Source organism: Chenopodium album, chromosome 1 (assembly GCF_948465745.1).
Source record: "Chenopodium album chromosome 1, dcCheAlbu1.1, whole genome shotgun sequence".
NCBI lineage: Eukaryota > Viridiplantae > Streptophyta > Magnoliopsida > Caryophyllales > Amaranthaceae > Chenopodium > Chenopodium album.
Window position 1 is genome coordinate 6,503,262 of NC_137834.1, and position 18,596 is coordinate 6,521,857.

Here is an 18,596-nt window from a genome sequence, read left to right on the forward strand (position 1 = left end):
TTAAGGATTATAGATTGTATTTTTACCCACAAGATTTTTTAGATTCATCTTGAACCAATCAAACATTCAATTAAACTCCACAATTATTTTTATCCACCATAAAAATAGCCATCTTTTTATTTAAATTCCTTAAAAGACAAATGTGAGTTTTATTTGAGTGCAAAAGAATGTATATGTACAAGTCACACAACTCAACCCATAACACAAAAGTAAGAAAGTCTACTAATAACGTGAGTAGTGATAAGTACGGAATAACATGGTTTGTTGAGCTGATCCATCCATGATTATGAATTTGATTCCTGGAAGATACCTTAAATTAGCTAGATAGCACAGGATTCGGGTTCTCAACCACCAGCACATGACATTCAAATCAAGACTACTCAAACACGTCTATGTATCTTTCATGACTACACGATAAATTATTGTATAATTGTATTACATTTCTTATTAATTACTCACGTATTATAGATTAGATCAGTATGTAGGCATCGCGTCAAATTATATTAATGACATAATGAAGTAATAGTTTCTCTTCAATTTAATTACAGTACTACGTAGTAAGTTATGTTGGAAAACACGAAGAAGTATTCATTAGTGGATATCTACAAGGAAAAATACGTTGAACCCAATAATTCAAAATTCAATCAGTTGGAGTATTCTTAAATTTTATGAACATTATCAATAAATCGAAGTCAACCCCCACCACATTATCCTACATTATCACCCCTCCAAATTAAAGTCAACCCGAAATTAGGCTGTACGATAACCGTAATTAACCTTGTACAATAGCACATACAGATCATCATTCTAACCAGATTACCAGGATATACATACTATGTAACCAATATAACTTATTCTGCTGATTTCTGAAGTACAATGATAAAATAAAAATAGGAAAGAATCCTGGATTCGCTTCATGATTAATACTGATACTCAGCGAAATACTGAATATTCTTCTCCCTTCAAATGAACAAAGAGCCACTAGAACAGCTATACATTTCATCTATTAAGAGAGTCCTAGAATTATTTGGTAGTTGTCATCTTGGCAGAATGACACTATATAATCTTAGTATCGCGAACACTTTATACTACTACAAATATCTATGAGTCTGATACAACAGCTTGACATCAGTAATACGAGCTGGTGTTGAAAAAAGAGAGTGATGGCAGCAATAAACACATTGAGTGTTGAGTTTGAACCAAAAAAGTTCGCTCTGCCAGTGGATTCAGAGAATAAGTCTACAACTTTTCCACTGTTTTCAGTGGCAAAGCCTCATATGCGCGCATTTTGTTGACTCGAATGAACAATACAAGAGGGGGGGTGAATTGTATTGTGGAGGAATTAGGGTAATTTTTGCGGAATTCTAAAAGAAACTTAAACAAAAACTTTAAAGTGCAAGAGAGATTTTACGTGGAAAACTTCTTGGCCCTAATCAAGAAGAAAAACCACGACCACAAGGGATTTTAAACTCAACTCTTAATAATAATAGGGCAAACAACCTATTACAAATTAAGACTCTAAACTCAAGTTCCTCTACGAACTTAAGTTCCCCCTCAACTGATCCCTCAATTAGTTAATAAGCTCTCGAATCTCTCTCTTTCTCCTTGCTTCACTCAAAGCAATTACACACTCTAGAGTTTACCCAAACTCTACCCCAATACAACTCAAGATAAAACTTCTAAGATGCTAAGTACAAAGACACTCAAGAACTTAAGTGGATTTTTGACTCCTTTAGAAAAGCTAAGAATTGTAATGCTCAAGTGTGCTTTTCAAAACAGAAAACTAATCCTATTTATACAGGAGGAAAGCAGTTGAAAACATTACGTTTGCCTTAACTCCCACTACACCACAACTTCCATGAAATAAGGAAGTGCAGTTCGTGGATGCTTGGGCAGCAAGCTAAAGCACACAATAAGGAAGTGGTTCCTTTATTTTCTCAACCTCCTTGACTAAGTAAAAAGCCGTTTTAAAAATAGTTTTACCAAGTCAGATTTTCCAAAATGTTAGGATAAAATCTGAACAGAAAATCTTTTAATAAATAAGATATTTTTACTTAAAAGATAATTTTCCGAAATAAAATTAAATCTTGTTAAAAGAAGGAAAATAAAATCTTTATAAACTGAAATTAAATCCTATCAATTAACAATGTACTTAACATATATACAAGGAGCCTAAAATAAATAATAAAGATACAATAGACTCCTTGGAACACAGTGAAGCTTCGACTCTGGAGCTTCAGTTCCTCACTCAAGGAACTTGGCTTCTGATTGTCTTCTATGCTCATCCACAACTCATCCTTAGACCTTGTTCCATGCTCCATTCTGACTGTAGAACTTCGTTGCATATAAGACCTGTCAAGTACATCAAAGCTAATAGACAAAAGTTAAAGCTCTTATGGGTTTGCTTAGGTTCCTTGAGTCATCATCAAAACTTAAGATCAACAATATTCCCCCTTTTTGATGAATGACAAACCTAAGCAAACTCACAAAATAAAATTAAAAGACAATCAGAAAAAGAAAAAAAACTTTAAAACGAAAATGAACTAGCAACAATTAAACCAAGAACTGAATGAAAGATATAGTTATACCTTCTATTTTAAATGGATGGAGAGCTTGTCAACAATTGAGTTTGCCTTTCTTTTCCCCCTTTTGGCGTTCATCAAAATTAATGCACACAAAGATACATATCTAAGCACAACACCATGATAATGGTTTTTGTCCAAAGCAAAGAACAAAGCACATATAGGCAGAAATAGTATGCAAATAGTCATAAAGTAATCAAGCATCATCCATAAAAACAAACTGATGTTCCTCCAGAACATCAAAATCAAAAGAAAATACCCTGTTTTAAGTGTTTACAGACCAAAAGAAGCAAAATGAAACAAAGTTCAATCCAGACCAAGTTCAGAGATAAACAAAGACAGACATACAGAAACAAAGTTAGGCTTCTGGAGCAGATGGTGGATGCTCTTCTCCTGCATCTACTTCTTCAATGACCAGATCCTCCAGTTTCTTCAGAAGATCAGCTTGGCCTTGTAATATGGTTGAAGTGCTCTGCTGCATGATGGTGGTGAGTTCTTTGGAGGCATGCATCAGGTCTCCTACCACCTTCTCTAATGCTTCAATCCTCTGAACCAGACCAGGTTGAGCATCAACAAGCCTTTGCACTGTATCCTTGAGAGATCTCAATTGCAAAGTAGAGCTAACAGAACCAAGACCAGTCAAACTCATTCCTTCACCAGCTTGAACTGTGGTTTCTTTAAATGTGCCCTGTTCCCCCTGAACAAAAGTTTTCTCTTCTCCCAAACCCTTTTCTTCACACAAATCCACTATAGTAGTGGATTTTGCCTTGTCCTTCCCCTTTGGCCTAAAAGCTAACCTTGTACTCTTCCTCTTTCCAGCACTGGGAGTGCTCTTTGCAGGCACTAATAACACTTCTTTTTCTTTATTTTCTCCCTCTCCCTCACTTTCTTCCTCCTCCAACCATCTGTCCAACTCCTCTTCTTCTAATTTCTTCACACTGCTCTCATATTGCTTAGGTTTAGGGAGAGATTTAGTGAGAAATTGGGTGACTCCATCAACAACAGTCAGGTTTCTGGCTTCAAGAGTTCTAGGTTGCACGTAGTGGTTTGTTTTAAGCTTGAGGCTTTCATAGTTAGTCATGGAGATACCACAACTTTCAAGAAGGGTAATTAGCAAATTTGCATATCCAACCTTCAAATGGTTGGCTAGGCAGTGACTGAGGTGTTGGATCATCAAGGAAGGAAAGTTTATTTGTATTTTGTTTTCAAGGCAGTACATAAGGACAGCATCAAGATGATTTGCCTCATGTCTATGCTGGGTTTTTAGGGACTATGGCCAAGTGAACAAAAATAAAGAGTAGCTTTTGTATAGGTGAAAACAGATTATGGTTGGTTCGAACTTTGGAAGCTTTACCCCCAATTGATTCAACAATTTTTTCAATAGGAACACCTTCAACCTTTAATTCTGTTTCTCCTTTAAAATACTCATCAAACCCCTCATTAGGAGTTCCAAACACAGCAGCTAAATCATCAGCATCAAAACTAATTTTCTTGTTTTTAACTCTACTTGTACACACACCATTCACATTCCTAAAATTTGCACAAAATTCTTTTAACGGAGCATGAGCAATCACATTGTCATAACATTCACTAAACAACTTAACCCAATTTTGAGCTTCAAGTATATCAAGAAGTTCAGAATACTTACACGACTCACACCACTTTAGGTTAATGCAGAAACCAGCGATGAAACGTTCAGAGCTTGCTTCAAGTCTCTTGACAACAGGAGATTTCGATTTTTCCCCCTGAATTGGTTCACCAAGTTCCTCGTAGTCCAATTCTTCTTCAACTGCTAACTTCCTCTTTTTCGAATCACTCCGAGCCATAGGTTTGTTTTGAGGGTTTTCAATGGGGGCTTGAGTTGAGGTATCAGTCTCAATTTCCATGGGCGATTCTTTTTGAATTTTTGGTGAGATTTCCATGGGAATTGGAGAAGAATCACTGAAGATGAGAGTGTATTTTACGGAGTAAGGTGGTGAGGAACAGTGGTTAGGGTTTGGTTTCATTTTATAGTGTGGTGAATTTTGAGAGTTGAAATAGGTCGGTGGAATAGTGTAGAAGGTGAATTTAATGTGGTAGGTGTCGATTGAAGGGATATGGTAAAAATACTTCTCACTTGGTCAGATTGAGATGATTTGACAAGTTAGTCTAGATTAATTGTTTGATCAGAGACTTAGAATTAAATACGAAGGTTCTAGGGTATTTGAATAAAGAATTTTAACAGATGGATTTGAATTTAAAAAGATAGATATTTTAAGGATAATTCAAATCAGAATATAAGATAAGATTTTCAAGAAGATAAAATTAATTAACTGACTTAGCTAATTAATTAGAGAAAGGATAAAAACGGAATCTTATGAAATACTTTGGAGGAACTTGGAACAAATCAACATAGTTTGTTAATATTATCGATAAGCTAAATACAATGATTTCTTTCTTATACAGCCACAATCCCATATGTAATGTCATACATTCTAATTCTCAGGACTATGATTTCACATATTCATATTGTGCAAGATACATATAATGCATGCATGATTGACTTATACCTTGGGGGAAGTTGAAGTCTTCTTAACTCAATTGTATCATACCAAGTTCCATAAGCATCTTTTCAAATTTATCTATCCCTGCTCAAAGGCTTAGTAAGAATGTCAGCAATTTGATTTTCAGTATCACAAAAATCTAACTTAATTAAGCATTTTTCCACATTATCCTTAAGAAAATGATGCCTTATGTGAATATGATTCACACGAGAATGATGAACTAGATCTTTTGAAATACATATAGCACTCGTATTATCACAATAAATAGGAATGCAATCATACTTCATACCATAATCTCTTAGTTGTTGTTTTATCCAAAGTACTTGAGAACAACAGGCTGCAGCTGCCACATATTCAGCTTCAGCAGTTGACAAGGCCGTTGTGTTCTGTTTCTTGGATCCCCAAGAAACTAGGCATGGCCCGAGAAACTGAACCATTCCTGAAGTACTCTTCCTATTCACCAGATCTCCTGCATAGTCAGCATCTGCAAAACCTTTTAAATCAAAAGTATCACTTCTAGGATAGAAGAGACAAAGATGGTCAGTTCCTTTGAGATATCGTAGGATCCTCTTTACTGCTGTAAGATGTGACTCCTTAGGATTAGATTGAAACCTTGCACATAAGCCAACACTAAATGCAATATCAGGTCTGCTAGCAGTTAAGTATAAAAGGGATCCAATCATACCTCTGTATTTGGTTTGATCTACACTAGTTCCTTGTAGATCTTCATCTAACCTTGTGCCTGTTCCCATTGGTGTATGGTTGGTCTTTGCTTGGTCAAGATTATATTTCTTCAGTAGTTCCTTGACATATTTTTGTTGGTGAATTGCAATACCTCTTTCCGTTTGTTTGATTTGTAGTCCAAGAAAGAAGTTGAGTTCCCCCATCATGCTCATCTCAAATTCACCACTCATTAGCTCAGCAAAGTACTTGCACAAGTTTTCGTTAGTTGCTTGATGTGTCTATTTTATATAGTATTTTACCCCCGTCCCTCGGTCATAATTAGTAGTGTTTTTGGCTCTTTAGAGCCACTTTTATTACTAATTGGTGTTTTCCAGTGTTTTCGTAGATTTGGTTGACTTTTGCAGGGATTTATGCTTTTGGAGTATTTTCCCGAGATATTTTGGAGCAATCACGAGCATTGGAGAAACACGACCAGATTTTATAGCCCAGGGCCGGTTAGAGCCATCGAACCGGTGATTAAGGGCTCGGTATAGGTGATACCGGGGCATTTGGACCGAGTATTCAAGACCCAAAGAGGAAACCCAAATTGGCCCGAAGAATTGGAGCCCAATTGAAGTCCAAATATTGGCCCAAATGAGCCGCCCGGCCAAAAAGGCTGGCGCCCGGAGGCGCGCCCGGCCGGGCGGGAGAAGCTTGGTCTGGCGCCCGGTGACGCGTCCGGCTGGGCGCGAGATTAGTGTTAGAGTCAAAAAGGCGCGCCCGATCGGGCGGTGCCTCGCCCGATCGGGCGCGTGTATATTTAGGAGACGATTAGCGTCGTTTTAATTTGTTTTAGTTTAGGATTTTTGTACGGAGTATAAATACTCCTCCGTAATACGATTTTAGGTACTCTTCTTCTTCTCTTAATCTTCTTCCTTAGTCTTTCTCTCTCTACTTAGACTTCTCTCTCTAAACTCTCTCTCTCTAAACCGTTGTTCTTATTTCTTTGATTAATTCCAGATTATTTTGGTAACGATTTCTATTACTTTAATCTTATTTATTTTAATTCTTTCATCATGATTTATTTATTTGCTTTGTTTAGTTTATATTTAATTATGTGTGAGTAGTTTCCTTTCTAGGGTTTGTGGGGATCCATAAATAATATGAAGGGGTAATTTATTGTTGTTGATTGTTGATGCTTAATAAATTTCCTATTGATTGATTTAATGCTCTGTGACTAGATTAGGCCTATCTTTTATGCATGAGTTTGACAATATTGATTCAAGAATCGAGAGATGAGAATTAATGTTTAGGTCTAGCTTCAATAGGCAATTTAATTTATAAATGGTTAAGTCAAGATTCGAGAGATGAGATTTAATATCGGTAAATTAATTGTGTGATTGTAATACGTAGCGAGAGCCCTTTACAATCTGGTTAATTGATGCATTGATGATTGGCTATTATTGATTATTGGTATTGCATGATAATTTCTTATTGGATTGTTTTAATGTTTTACAATTGCGGCTTGTAAAAGTATAGCAATATTAAATTGATGAATCGAGCAGATGTTAATTTGATATTAAAGGCTATTTTCAATAAGGACTTAGATCTAGTAAATTGCGAGAGCCTGTTAGATCTATGTTGATTAATATATTGCGAGAGCCTGTTAATCATGTTATTTATGCCATGTCAATGATTGATTACCCTGTTTTACCCTGGAGTATTATTTATTGGTGAACCTATGCCCTAGATCCCTTTATATATTGTTTTCTCCTTACTCATATCCTTTGTAGTTTAGTTTCTTATTCAACTTTAAATATTGGTTACTTAAATAGTTTAGATTATAATAATAAATTAGGAGTAAAAAGACTTGTTTCCCTGTGGAGATCGACCCTACTTCCCTATCTACCTTAGTTAGTGATTTAGGTAATTATTTTTTATTAGGGGATACGACTTTACCCTGTCATTGCTCCAAAAATAATATCATCAACATATATTTGAACAACTAGTAAGTCAGTTCCTTCAGATTTTAAAGACAAAGTTTTATCTACTTTACCTCTTTTAAAATCATTTTGAAGAAGGAACTTAGAGAGCCTCTCATACCAAGCTCTAAGTGCTTGTTTCAGCCCATAAAGAGCTTTATCAAGCTTAAAGACATGATTAGGAAATTGGGGATTTTCAAAACCTGGAGGTTGTTCCACGAACACCTCTTCTTCAAGAAAACCATTTAAGAAAGCACACTTAACATCCATTTGATATAGTTTGAAACCCATAAAAGAGGCAAAAGCAATTAACATTCTAATAGCTTCTAATCTAGCAGCAGGAGCAAAAGTTTCTTCAAAGTCAATACCTTCTTGCTGATTATAGCCCTTCACAACAAGTCTTGCCTTGTTTCTTACAATTGTTCCATATTCATCCAGCTTGTTCCTGAATACCCACTTGAGCCCTATAACCTTTTTGTGTTTAGGTTTCTCTTCAAGATGCCAGACCTTGTTCCTCTCGAACTCATTGAGTTCATCTTGCATGGCAATTATCCAGTCAGCATCCTTTAGTGCTTCATCATGATTTCTAGGCTCAATAATGGATAGGAAGGCTTGAAAGGCACAGAAGTTCCTCATCTGTGATCTGGTCTGAGTTCCTCTACCAATATCACTTATAATAAGGTCTGTTGGATGAGAGCCTTGATATTTGAATGGCTTTGGTTGAAATTTTCTGGCAGGAACTCCTATTTGAGGCACTTCTTCTTCAGTTTCTTCTGCATTTTCCTCGTTGCCAGATTCTCCATGATCTTGTTCCTCCGGGGTTTCTTGATTAGGAACTTCAGCATTTTCTTGATGTTCTTGCTCAGGTTCCTCTCTTACTTCCTTGGTTTGCTTGGAGGATTCTTCCTCTTCTTCCCTGTCTCTAATCATACCAATTTCATAATCATTATTGTCTTGTTCCTGCACATTCATAAACATATTAGATTCATCAAATATCACATGAATGCTTTCTTCTACACACAATGTATTTTTATTGTAAACTCTGTAAGCTTTGCTATTTGATGCATAGCCAAGGAACACAGCTTCATCACTTCTTTCATCAAATTTTCCTATGTTCCTTTTTCCATTATTATGAACAAAGCACCTGCATCCAAAAGCTCGAAAGTGAGAAATATTGGGTTTCCTGCCCTTAAACAGTTCATAAGGAGTCTTATTGATGATTGGTCTCATCATAACTCTGTTAATAATATAACATGCAGTATTAATAGCTTCAGCCCAGAAGTTCCTTGGAAGACCACTTGCTATGAGCATAGTTCTTGCCATGTCTTCTAGAGTCCTGTTCTTCCTTTCAACAACTCCATTCTGTTGAGGAGTTCTTGGGGCTGAAAAGTTATGATCCATGCCATTTTCTTTGCAAAAGTCATCGAATCTTGAATTCTCAAACTCAGTTCCATGATCTGATCGAATGTGGATAATTTGATTTCCACTTGACTTTTGTACTCTTTTGGCAAAGGACACAAATTCATCAAAAGTTTCATCTTTGCTAGACAGAAACATCACCCAAGTAAATCTAGAAAAATCATCAATAATAACTAAAACATATTTCTTTCCACTTCTACTTTGAACACGCATGGGACCACACAAATCCATATGAATTAGCTCCAATGGCTTTGTGGTGCTGACCATGTTTTTGCTTTTGAAAGAAGACCTGACTTGCTTGCCTCTCACACATGCATCACAGATATGTTGTATGAGGAACTTGACTGAGGGAAACCCTATAACCAAGTTTCTTGCTCTAAGTTTATCCATGAGTGAGAAGCTAGCATGTCCAAAACGTTTATGCCATAATAAAGGATCATCATTAATGACACTCAAGCAGGTAAGGTTGTTCCTTGGAACAGAATTTAGATCCACAATGTATGTGTTCCCTTTTCTAGTTCCTTCAAGAACAACCCTTCCTGTTTTATCATTAATGATGTTGCATGAATCAGAGGTAAAACTTACAGAGTTTCCTTTATCACAAAATTGTGATATGCTCAGCAAATTGTGCATCAAACCCTCGACCAAAAGTACATTTTCTATTAAATGAGAACTGGACCTTCCTACTTTTCCTTTAGCAATTACTTCACCCTTTTTGTTGTCTCCAAAGGTCACAGTTCCTCCTGGATAGGCCTCTAGTGAGAGAAACTTTGATTTATCTCCTGTCATATGCTTTGAACAACCACTGTCGAGGTACCACGTGTTGTTCCCCCTCACTAGGACCTGCAAAAGAACTTATTGGTTAGATTCAGGAACCCAGGTTTCCTTGGGTTCCTTGGACGTTGAAGTAATATCAGATTTCTTTACCCAAACTTGCCTAACATTCTTGCTAACAAACTGTTCCTTCTTGTTGCAGGTAGCAACAAGATGACTAGTTTTACCACAGAAGGTACATACTTTATAACTAGGCAGGTCTACATATTTTTTCTTGCCCTTATGTTTAGAACGTATGAATCCTAGACCTTCAGTTCTTTTGGTTTGAGCATTCTCAATCCACTTAGGAATTCCAAACTGACTAATGCTACTTTCTTTTCGAAGCTCTAGTTCCTTCTCCAATTTTGCCTTTTCAATTCTTAACTCGTCAAGATTATATTTTAATTTTTCAAAATCCTCATTAAATTTAGGCAAAGATTCAGAGGAGGAACTTGGAGACACTTCAACACTGGCAAGTTTATATTGAGTCAGTTCTACATTAACCATGATATTTTCAAACTTGAGTTTCTCATTCATTTCTTTTAAGAGAAGATTCTTGTCAAAAAAGTTCAAAAAATCTACTCTGAACATCAGTTCGTTGATTCTCAATCCACGTACTGTGTTCCTTGCAGACTTTGAGAGCTCTTTGACATTCACCTAGACAAATACTAGTGTGAGTCCAGTCATCTTCCAATTCAAACACTAAATCAATGAGAGCATCTTTAGTATAAGTCTTAAGCACATTTGGATCAAGGAATACCTCTTTAGCAAGCTCATCATTGTAAGCCTTTTCATCACGTTTGGCCATCAGACACAGATGAGTTGTTTCTTCTTCAGGTTGTTCCTCTTCATCCTCACTTTCAGAATCTCCCCATGCAGCAATCATAGCCTTCCTAATGTCTGTTTTGTTGAAAGGAGTTTTGTTATAGTTGCTCTTAACTTGTTCCTTTGCCTTCCCTTTACCTTTCTCTGTATCCCAAAGTGGACACTCATGAATAAAGTGTTCTAGAGATCCACATTTGTGACAACCAGAGTCAGCTTTTGAAGTAGAGGGTTTCTTGGTGAAGTTCCTTGACTTGTTGTTTCGGTTGAACATTCTTTTGAACCACGACCACAAGGGATTTTAAACTCAACTCTTAATAATAATAGGGCAAACAACCTATTACAAATTAAGACTCTAAACTCAAGTTCCTCAACGAACTTAAGTTCGCCCTCAACTGATCCCTCAATAAGTTAAGCTCTCGAATCTCTCTCTTTCTCCTTGCTTCACTCAAAGCAATTACACACTCTAGAGTTTACCCAAACTCTACCCCAATACAACTCAAGATAAAACTTCTAAGATGCTAAGTACAAAGACACTCAAGAACTTAAGTGGATTTTTGACTTCTTTAGAAAAGCTAAGAATTGTAATGCTCAAGTGTGCTTTTCAAAACAGAAAACTAATCCTATTTATACAGGAGGAAAGCAGTTGAAAACCTTACGTTTGCCTTAACTCCCACTACACCACAACTTCCATGAAATAAGGAAGTGCAGTTCGTGGATGCTTGGGCAGCAAGCTAAAGCACACAATAAGGAAGTGGTTCCTTTATTTTCTCAACCTCCTTGACCAAGTAAAAAGCCGTTTTAAAAATAGTTTTACCAAGTCAGATTTTCCAAATTGTTAGGATAAAATCAAAACAGAAAATGTTTTAATAAATAAGATATTTTTACTTAAAAGATAATTTTCCGAAATAAAATTAAATCTTGTTAAAAGAAGGAAAATAAAATCTTTATAAACTGAAATTAAATCCTATCAATTAACAATGTACTTAACATATAAAGAAGGAGCCTAAAATAAATAATAAAGATACAATAGACTCCTTGGAACACAGTGAAGCTTCGACTCTGGAGCTTCAGTTCCTCACTCAAGGAACTTGGCTTCTGATTGTCTTCTATGCTCATCCACAGCTCATCCTTAGACCTTGTTCCATGCTCCATTCTGACTCTAGAACTACGTTGCATATAAGAACCTGTCAAGTACATCAAAGTTAATAGACAAAAGTTAAAGCCCTTATGGGTTTGCTTAGGTTCCTTGAGTCATCATCAAAACTTAAGATCAACACATTTCATCTATGTTGGATGCAGTTTTTTGCCTGCTTTTTATCCACTTTCGCTGCACCACCCCTTCTTCCTATCATTCGTGATAACCTTAACCTTACGGCCAATGACATTGGTAACGCAGGAGTTGCATCAGTGTCTGGAGCAGTATTTTCCCGTGTTGCAATGGGTGCTGCCTGTGATTTGGTTGGTCCTCGACTAGCCTCTGCTACACTTACCCTGTTACTGCACCTGCATTTTACCTATCTGCTGTTGCAGACTCACCCTCAGGCTTCTTTCTTATGCGATTTTTCACTGGCTTTGCTTTAGCCACTTTTGTCTCGACTCAATACTGGATGAGCTCCATGTTCTCACCAAGAGTTGTGGGGCAAGCCAACGGACAGGCAGCTGGGTGGGGCAACCTAGGAGGTGGTGTTGCACAATTCATTATGCCTCTTGTTTATAGCATTATCCTTAAGACGAATGCAACACCGTTTGCAGCCTGGAGGATTGCATTTTTCATCCCTGCTCTCTTTCAGATGTCCTCAGCATTTGTAGTTATGATTTTCGGCCAAGACCTACCAGACGGAAATTTTAACCAGCTGCAGAAGTCTGGTGATATGCACAAAGACAAAGCATCCAAGGTTCTGTATTATGGAATCACCAACTATATATAGGAGCTGGATCACTGCTTTAGGCTACGGATTCTGTTTTGGGGTGGAGCTAGCAGTGAATAATATCATTGCATACTATTTCTATGACCGGTTTAATCTAAACCTCACTATTTCAGGAATCATCGCGGCTAGTTTTGGGATGGTCAATCTCTTCTCCAGACCTATAGGTGGTGGAATGTCAGATATAATGGCAAAAAAGTTTGGAATGAGGGGAAGACTGTGGAGCTGGTGGATTGTGCAGACTCTAAGTGGTGTACTGTGTATATCTTTGGGATCGATCAGCACTTTGGGTGCATCGATAGCAGTGATGACTATCTTCTCTGTGTTTGTTCAAGCAGCTGAAGGACTTACATTTGGGGTTGTTCCTTTTGTTTCCAGAAGGTAATTCTTTAATTTCTCATGTTACTCCCTACAAAACAATTTACTACTTGTCTACTCCGTACTAAGTACAAGAATCTGACTTATCTTAATTACCACTTTATATTCTAAAATCTGAACTTCTGTCATTCATCAATTTTTTTTTCCCAGATCTTTGGGCGTAGTTTCTGGCATGACCGGAGCTGGTGGAAATGTTGGTGCACTCATAACTCAGGTGCTCTTCTTCAGAGGATCACAGTTCACTACAGAAAAGGGAATAACATACATGGGTATTATGATCATAGCATGTAGCCTTGGCATAACTTCCATATACTTTCCACAGTGGGGAGGTCTGTTCTGCGGTCCTAAAGCAAATTTTACAGAAGAAGAATACTACTTAAGGGAATGGGATTCAAAGGAGCAGGAGCTTGGACTTCACGAGGGAAGCATGAAATTCGCAGAAGGTAGCAAAAATGAAAGGAGCATTAAGGCAAAGTCAGCACCAACAGAAGAGAGCAATACACCTGATCATGCCTAAATCCTGACTGCTGCAGCCTGCAGGTAGCGCCCTGTTGGCTCTCTCATTGGTTAAACGTGCAATACGATCGAGCTTAGGAGCACAATTTTCTACTGCAACCACACCTAGTACTTTCCTTTCCTGAAATGTATGTTACATATATGCCATCCATTGTAATTTTTTGAGAATAAGAGTTAAATGTATACGAGAAATAATTCAATCTTTTGCCATTAATCATTGGTTTCAAATTTTCTTACAAAAAAGGATTTGCAGAAAACTGTGACTGTAGCGTATAGCTAAGGAGGCACTTAATGTACACAATGGTGCCTAGCCAATTGATCAATAAAATGTAGAATTCGTGCACATAGAAAGTGTAGATTCGCCTCTGAGGAAGAAGCAAATGAATGTTGACAAGTACTTCTGTACTTGTTACAGACATCTGCGTCATATCAAATCTTTGTATGCCTAAATCAGTCATAGGCCTAGAGCACATCAAGTCTTAAGAAGAAGGGATCCTATGGAGAGTAAGATACAGAATATCAAGATTTTGGTACTAGTACCACTACAATATGAAATCCTAGTTAAAAATGTAAAACATAATAAAGGCAACACGAAACATTAGTCTCTTTTACTATTAACTTGAGATTAGCTACAGCGCAAAAACAAAAAACAGGGCACACACCAGCAAAAGTTTATTCTGCATTTACAAGTCAATTTAGTTAAGATAAGCATTACTCTGAAAAAGGAGAAAAATGTGAAAATTTACATGTAGAAAACAAGTTAAACATGAAGAAAAAAGTACTACACTTCAGTACCCTAATTGGCAAATCTTTTCATGTGATGATTGCACCATACGAGCCAACCTATGACCATCCCTTAAGCAATAGTCTATACTCTGAGGAATTAAAGGAGCAGCTGTTTTTCCATAAGAGTTCAAACACAGTGCTTGCAGAAGACCTCGATTTCTTGGTGACGGCGTTAGTTGAATGTCAATTAGATCAACATCAGAGCAAGGAATATCATTGCTACAAGCAAAATGTATAGGTTGAGCAGAGTAAGTCCCTACTATTTTATTATACTGGATACCGGAAATTGCTACTGCCCCAGTTTGATTTTTGCAATGAACATTGTTTTCGCAATAGAATTGGTCAATTATTAGAGGGACCTTAACATCACTCACTTGTATGCCAGAAAATGATACGTTCTTCACTGATCCAATACCACCCTGGGAATAAATTTACCAAGATATAAATGATTGATCATATTGAAGCATGTTTATTTGTTAATTTGAACTGCAAAAGATCTTAATTATCAGTTTATCACTTACTGGCCATGTCTTGATCCTCACTCCAAATAACGTGTTGTGCATGATGATGTCTTCTACAACAATATCTGAGACACAAGCGATGCTTCTATCTTTTCCTAAACCTCCCAAACTGCAAACAAGAAACGATTTTTGGTAAAAGTTGTAATTTTAGAGCTTCACTCGCATAGAATTTTTTCAGATGCTCGGAGAAAAATCCTTAACTTCCTATTGTAGTAATGACAGTTGAATGATGGCAAGAGCATGAGAACAATCCAAAAATAAAAAGCTTCATATGGAATCAAATCTTATCTTAATTACAATGCAAGGACAACGTGATAGGATGTTAATTGTGACACTTATTTTCGGATGGAGAATGTATATAATACATCTTAAAAGTTAAATTGTGACACTTATTTTCGGATGGAGAATGTATATAATACATCTTAAAAGTTATAGAATGTTACCTTATACCATGACCAGGACCGCAGGTAATGTGGTGTAAATGAACGTTAGAGCAACCAGTTTGAATAGATACACAGTCATCTCCTGCACAGAATCAGTAAACATTAATCTTATATTTAATAGCAAATAGTTCAAATAGTTAAAGCTGGTCTATATATGACATGAGCATTACTATAAGAATAGCAAGTACTTTATAATATTAATTTCCTACAAAACCAGGAAATTATACTTAAATTAGCAAATTGCAAAGCAGTTTAATGTAAAGATTTCAGTCTCAGGAATTTTTCAGAAGTTACCAAGTTAGTGGAGGTACACAAATAGCAGGAGCTGTTGGTGGTTTCTTTTTCAGGGCCTACTTTTTAAAAGTTAGTTAAAAGTGACCGTTTTATGCAACCGTTAACCGTTTTCCAAGAAAGTTGAGTATTCAGTGGAACTGTGGAAGCTTATAAATTACTCACTTCATAGTTAGGTCCATTACAAAAAGGAAGTGAGCCTTTGTCAATTTCACTTTTCAAGTACTAATAAGTTTTTTTGTTTTTTTTTAATCTATATACAAGAATAATATATACAGATATACTCAACATTAATTTATTATACATTATTCTATACTGATTATTTTATTTTAATATAGATTTGACTAGATAAATTAGGGCCTTGAGTCCTTGACAGCCAAAAAGTACCATATAGTAAAACATTAAAACAACTAGGACAAAAGACCTGACACATTTTAATATTGAACGAGGTTGTCTCAAATGAATTTTAGGGAAACCTGAAAAAGCAATCAATTATACTCTTAATCTTTGCCAGTTGTAACTTGTAAAATGCTAAGGTATAATGTTTCCATAAAGACTTTTGTTTACCAACATAAGGAATACGGTGCAACTTTTATCATTTATATCTATTTAAAGAGACTACTTATACATTTATATGATCTAATATGGTCAAGATGAATTATGTGAATTGTGTCAAAGGTCAATAGGGTACAACTATAAAAAGGAGAATGCTTCTCAGCAAACATACATGGGAAATTATTTTCTATGTGAGCATTTGCATCCCTATCATGTCACCAGTAGTCCTTTATCAACATATTTTATTGCATAAATCATTAAGGTTTGTTAATAAGTGAATCATCTATTATTTTGGGACATACCAACATAAATGTGGTGGTTATATAGAACCAAAAGAAGGCCTAATTTTATTACCTTTGAGCAGATTACGTTATTGCATCACTTAGTTTATCAAAGTATCAAAAAAGAACTAGTCTTGTGTAACTTCAAGAAGACATAAACAAAGACAACATGCTGAGTATTTAACAAAATTTAAGAGGACCAATTTCAGTGATATAAGTTTTACTATAAACAACCACTGAGACATGAAACTGCAACATTCTTTTAAGAAACAAATGTAGGTCTATACTTACCACAGCCAATGCTGGAATGATGTATTTCAACATCCCTACAGTTCTGAAGATGAATGCCATCAGTATTAGGACTATCTTCTGGAGATGAAATGGTAACATTATGGACCTGGACACCAACAGAGTTATCAAATTTCAGATGGCACAGTGGGCTGTTCGTTATTGTAATATAACGCACTGTTATGCCATTGCTGGAGTAGAATCGTAATGCCTGCATGCATGCAAAAAAAATTGTTAAAGAAGCACACCTAATTGGAATGAAAAGTATAACCTCCATTTAGACTCCAAAATTAATAGTCATGCAAATATATTTATATGAAGTTATGAACTTATAATGGGATAACTAAATCTAAACAGATGGAGCAAATAGTGTAAAATTTCCAACTTAACAATAAAACAAAAGGATTAGTTATATAGAGGAAAGACAGCTTACTGATGGCTTCATACTTGGAACTCGTGCAGGCTGATGTCTCTTCTGCAAAAAAAAAAAAAAAAAACCATTCAAATAGATTTTAGTCATTTTATCAGCCTAATCCGTTATACCAGATACTTAGTATATTGTAAGCATTTGTAATTATTTAATATGATTTTGAAGTATTACCTAGCCCCATCTCAAAGTATTACTTGTTAGTACAGCAGTTGTAGTGATATAAAAACATGTATCGTGACACCATAAAAGAATAGTACAGTGTTCTATTGAAGGGATACATCACATACATGATTTTTTTTTTGGGATAACAGGTTAATATGTATGTGCCTATGCATGCTACATTCAACTAACCTTATTTGTAGTGGACTGGGAAGACATCCACCACTCAGAACCTTGACCATCAACAATTCCACTGCCTTGGATGGTGAAATTTTGCACCCATTTAAAATTAATCCATTGAAAAAGACCAGATTTTGGCCAGGAGCTTACTTTTGGGGGAGCTAATACCATTCCATCAATCTGTTATCATCATATTTGCAACAATTTCAGCAATATAATTATAAGATATGTGATATAAATTGTTTAATAGAGCATATTTTTTATTTCTACAATCGTCTATAAGTTTTACTTGAGAGAATTATGAAACAAAGAAAGAAAAACAAAACCATAGTACTCACTACTCAATAGTAAAGAAAGACAGACCTGAAGAACAAGTTGTGGCATACAAGGCCCTTGGAGGGTTATTGGCTTAATTAAGAACTTATTTCCTGAAGGAATTTCCACTGTTGCCCCTTCTACTTTGCATGCAGCTTCCCATGCTTCTAGCAATGCCTGTTATTTAAAATATATATATATAATTAGCTACTATATGAGTATATGTACACCAAGAAAACTATATGAGCATATCATAAGATATCAACAGATCTTATCTAAAACCACCTTAGCCTCTACATCCCCTACATGATATGAAGCATAATCAATTTGAGGCGAATAGCACAATATGAAACACAAAAAATCAAAGAAGAGTTGATTAATAAACCTTGGTATCATCAGTAGCTCCATTGCCTTTTGCACCGAAAGAAAGGACATTAAAGTTATTTGACATAGTTGGGTATGTCGAACCTGAAGGAGGTGTTGGTGCAGCAGGAGTTGGACAATAACGTCCAGATTTCCCTTTGCCATGTTTATGTTTCTTATGACTTAGAGCACTGCTCTTCCTAGCCTCAACCAAGCTACCTAAAAATGTGACATGAAAACTTGCTAAGAAGAAAAATAGGTAGAGTATGGACAAGCACTTGCTACACTTCATTTTTTATTCTTCCCTTCAATAAATTTTTGCTTAGGATTTCGGAAGT

At 36.1% G+C, this 18,596-nt stretch overlaps 1 protein-coding gene and 1 pseudogene across 1 annotated transcript; one reads left to right on the forward strand and one right to left on the reverse strand.

The window, feature by feature from the left end:
• The first annotated feature begins 1,163 nt into the window (after positions 1-1,163).
• LOC145640361 (high affinity nitrate transporter 2.5-like) lies at positions 1,164-13,709 on the forward strand (annotated as a pseudogene).
• A 521-nt stretch (positions 13,710-14,230) lies between these two features.
• On the reverse strand, positions 14,231-18,596 carry LOC145640431 (polygalacturonase At1g48100-like). The gene is made up of 8 exons (XM_081691732.1): positions 18,281-18,596; positions 17,944-18,072; positions 17,593-17,760; positions 17,245-17,286; positions 16,815-17,022; positions 15,397-15,478; positions 14,954-15,062; positions 14,231-14,851 (listed from the first exon to the last, which is right to left on the reverse strand). Exons 1-8 carry the CDS (start codon positions 18,548-18,550, stop codon positions 14,435-14,437), a joined length of 1,425 nt encoding a protein of 474 aa, XP_081547858.1. The 5' UTR covers positions 18,551-18,596; the 3' UTR covers positions 14,231-14,434.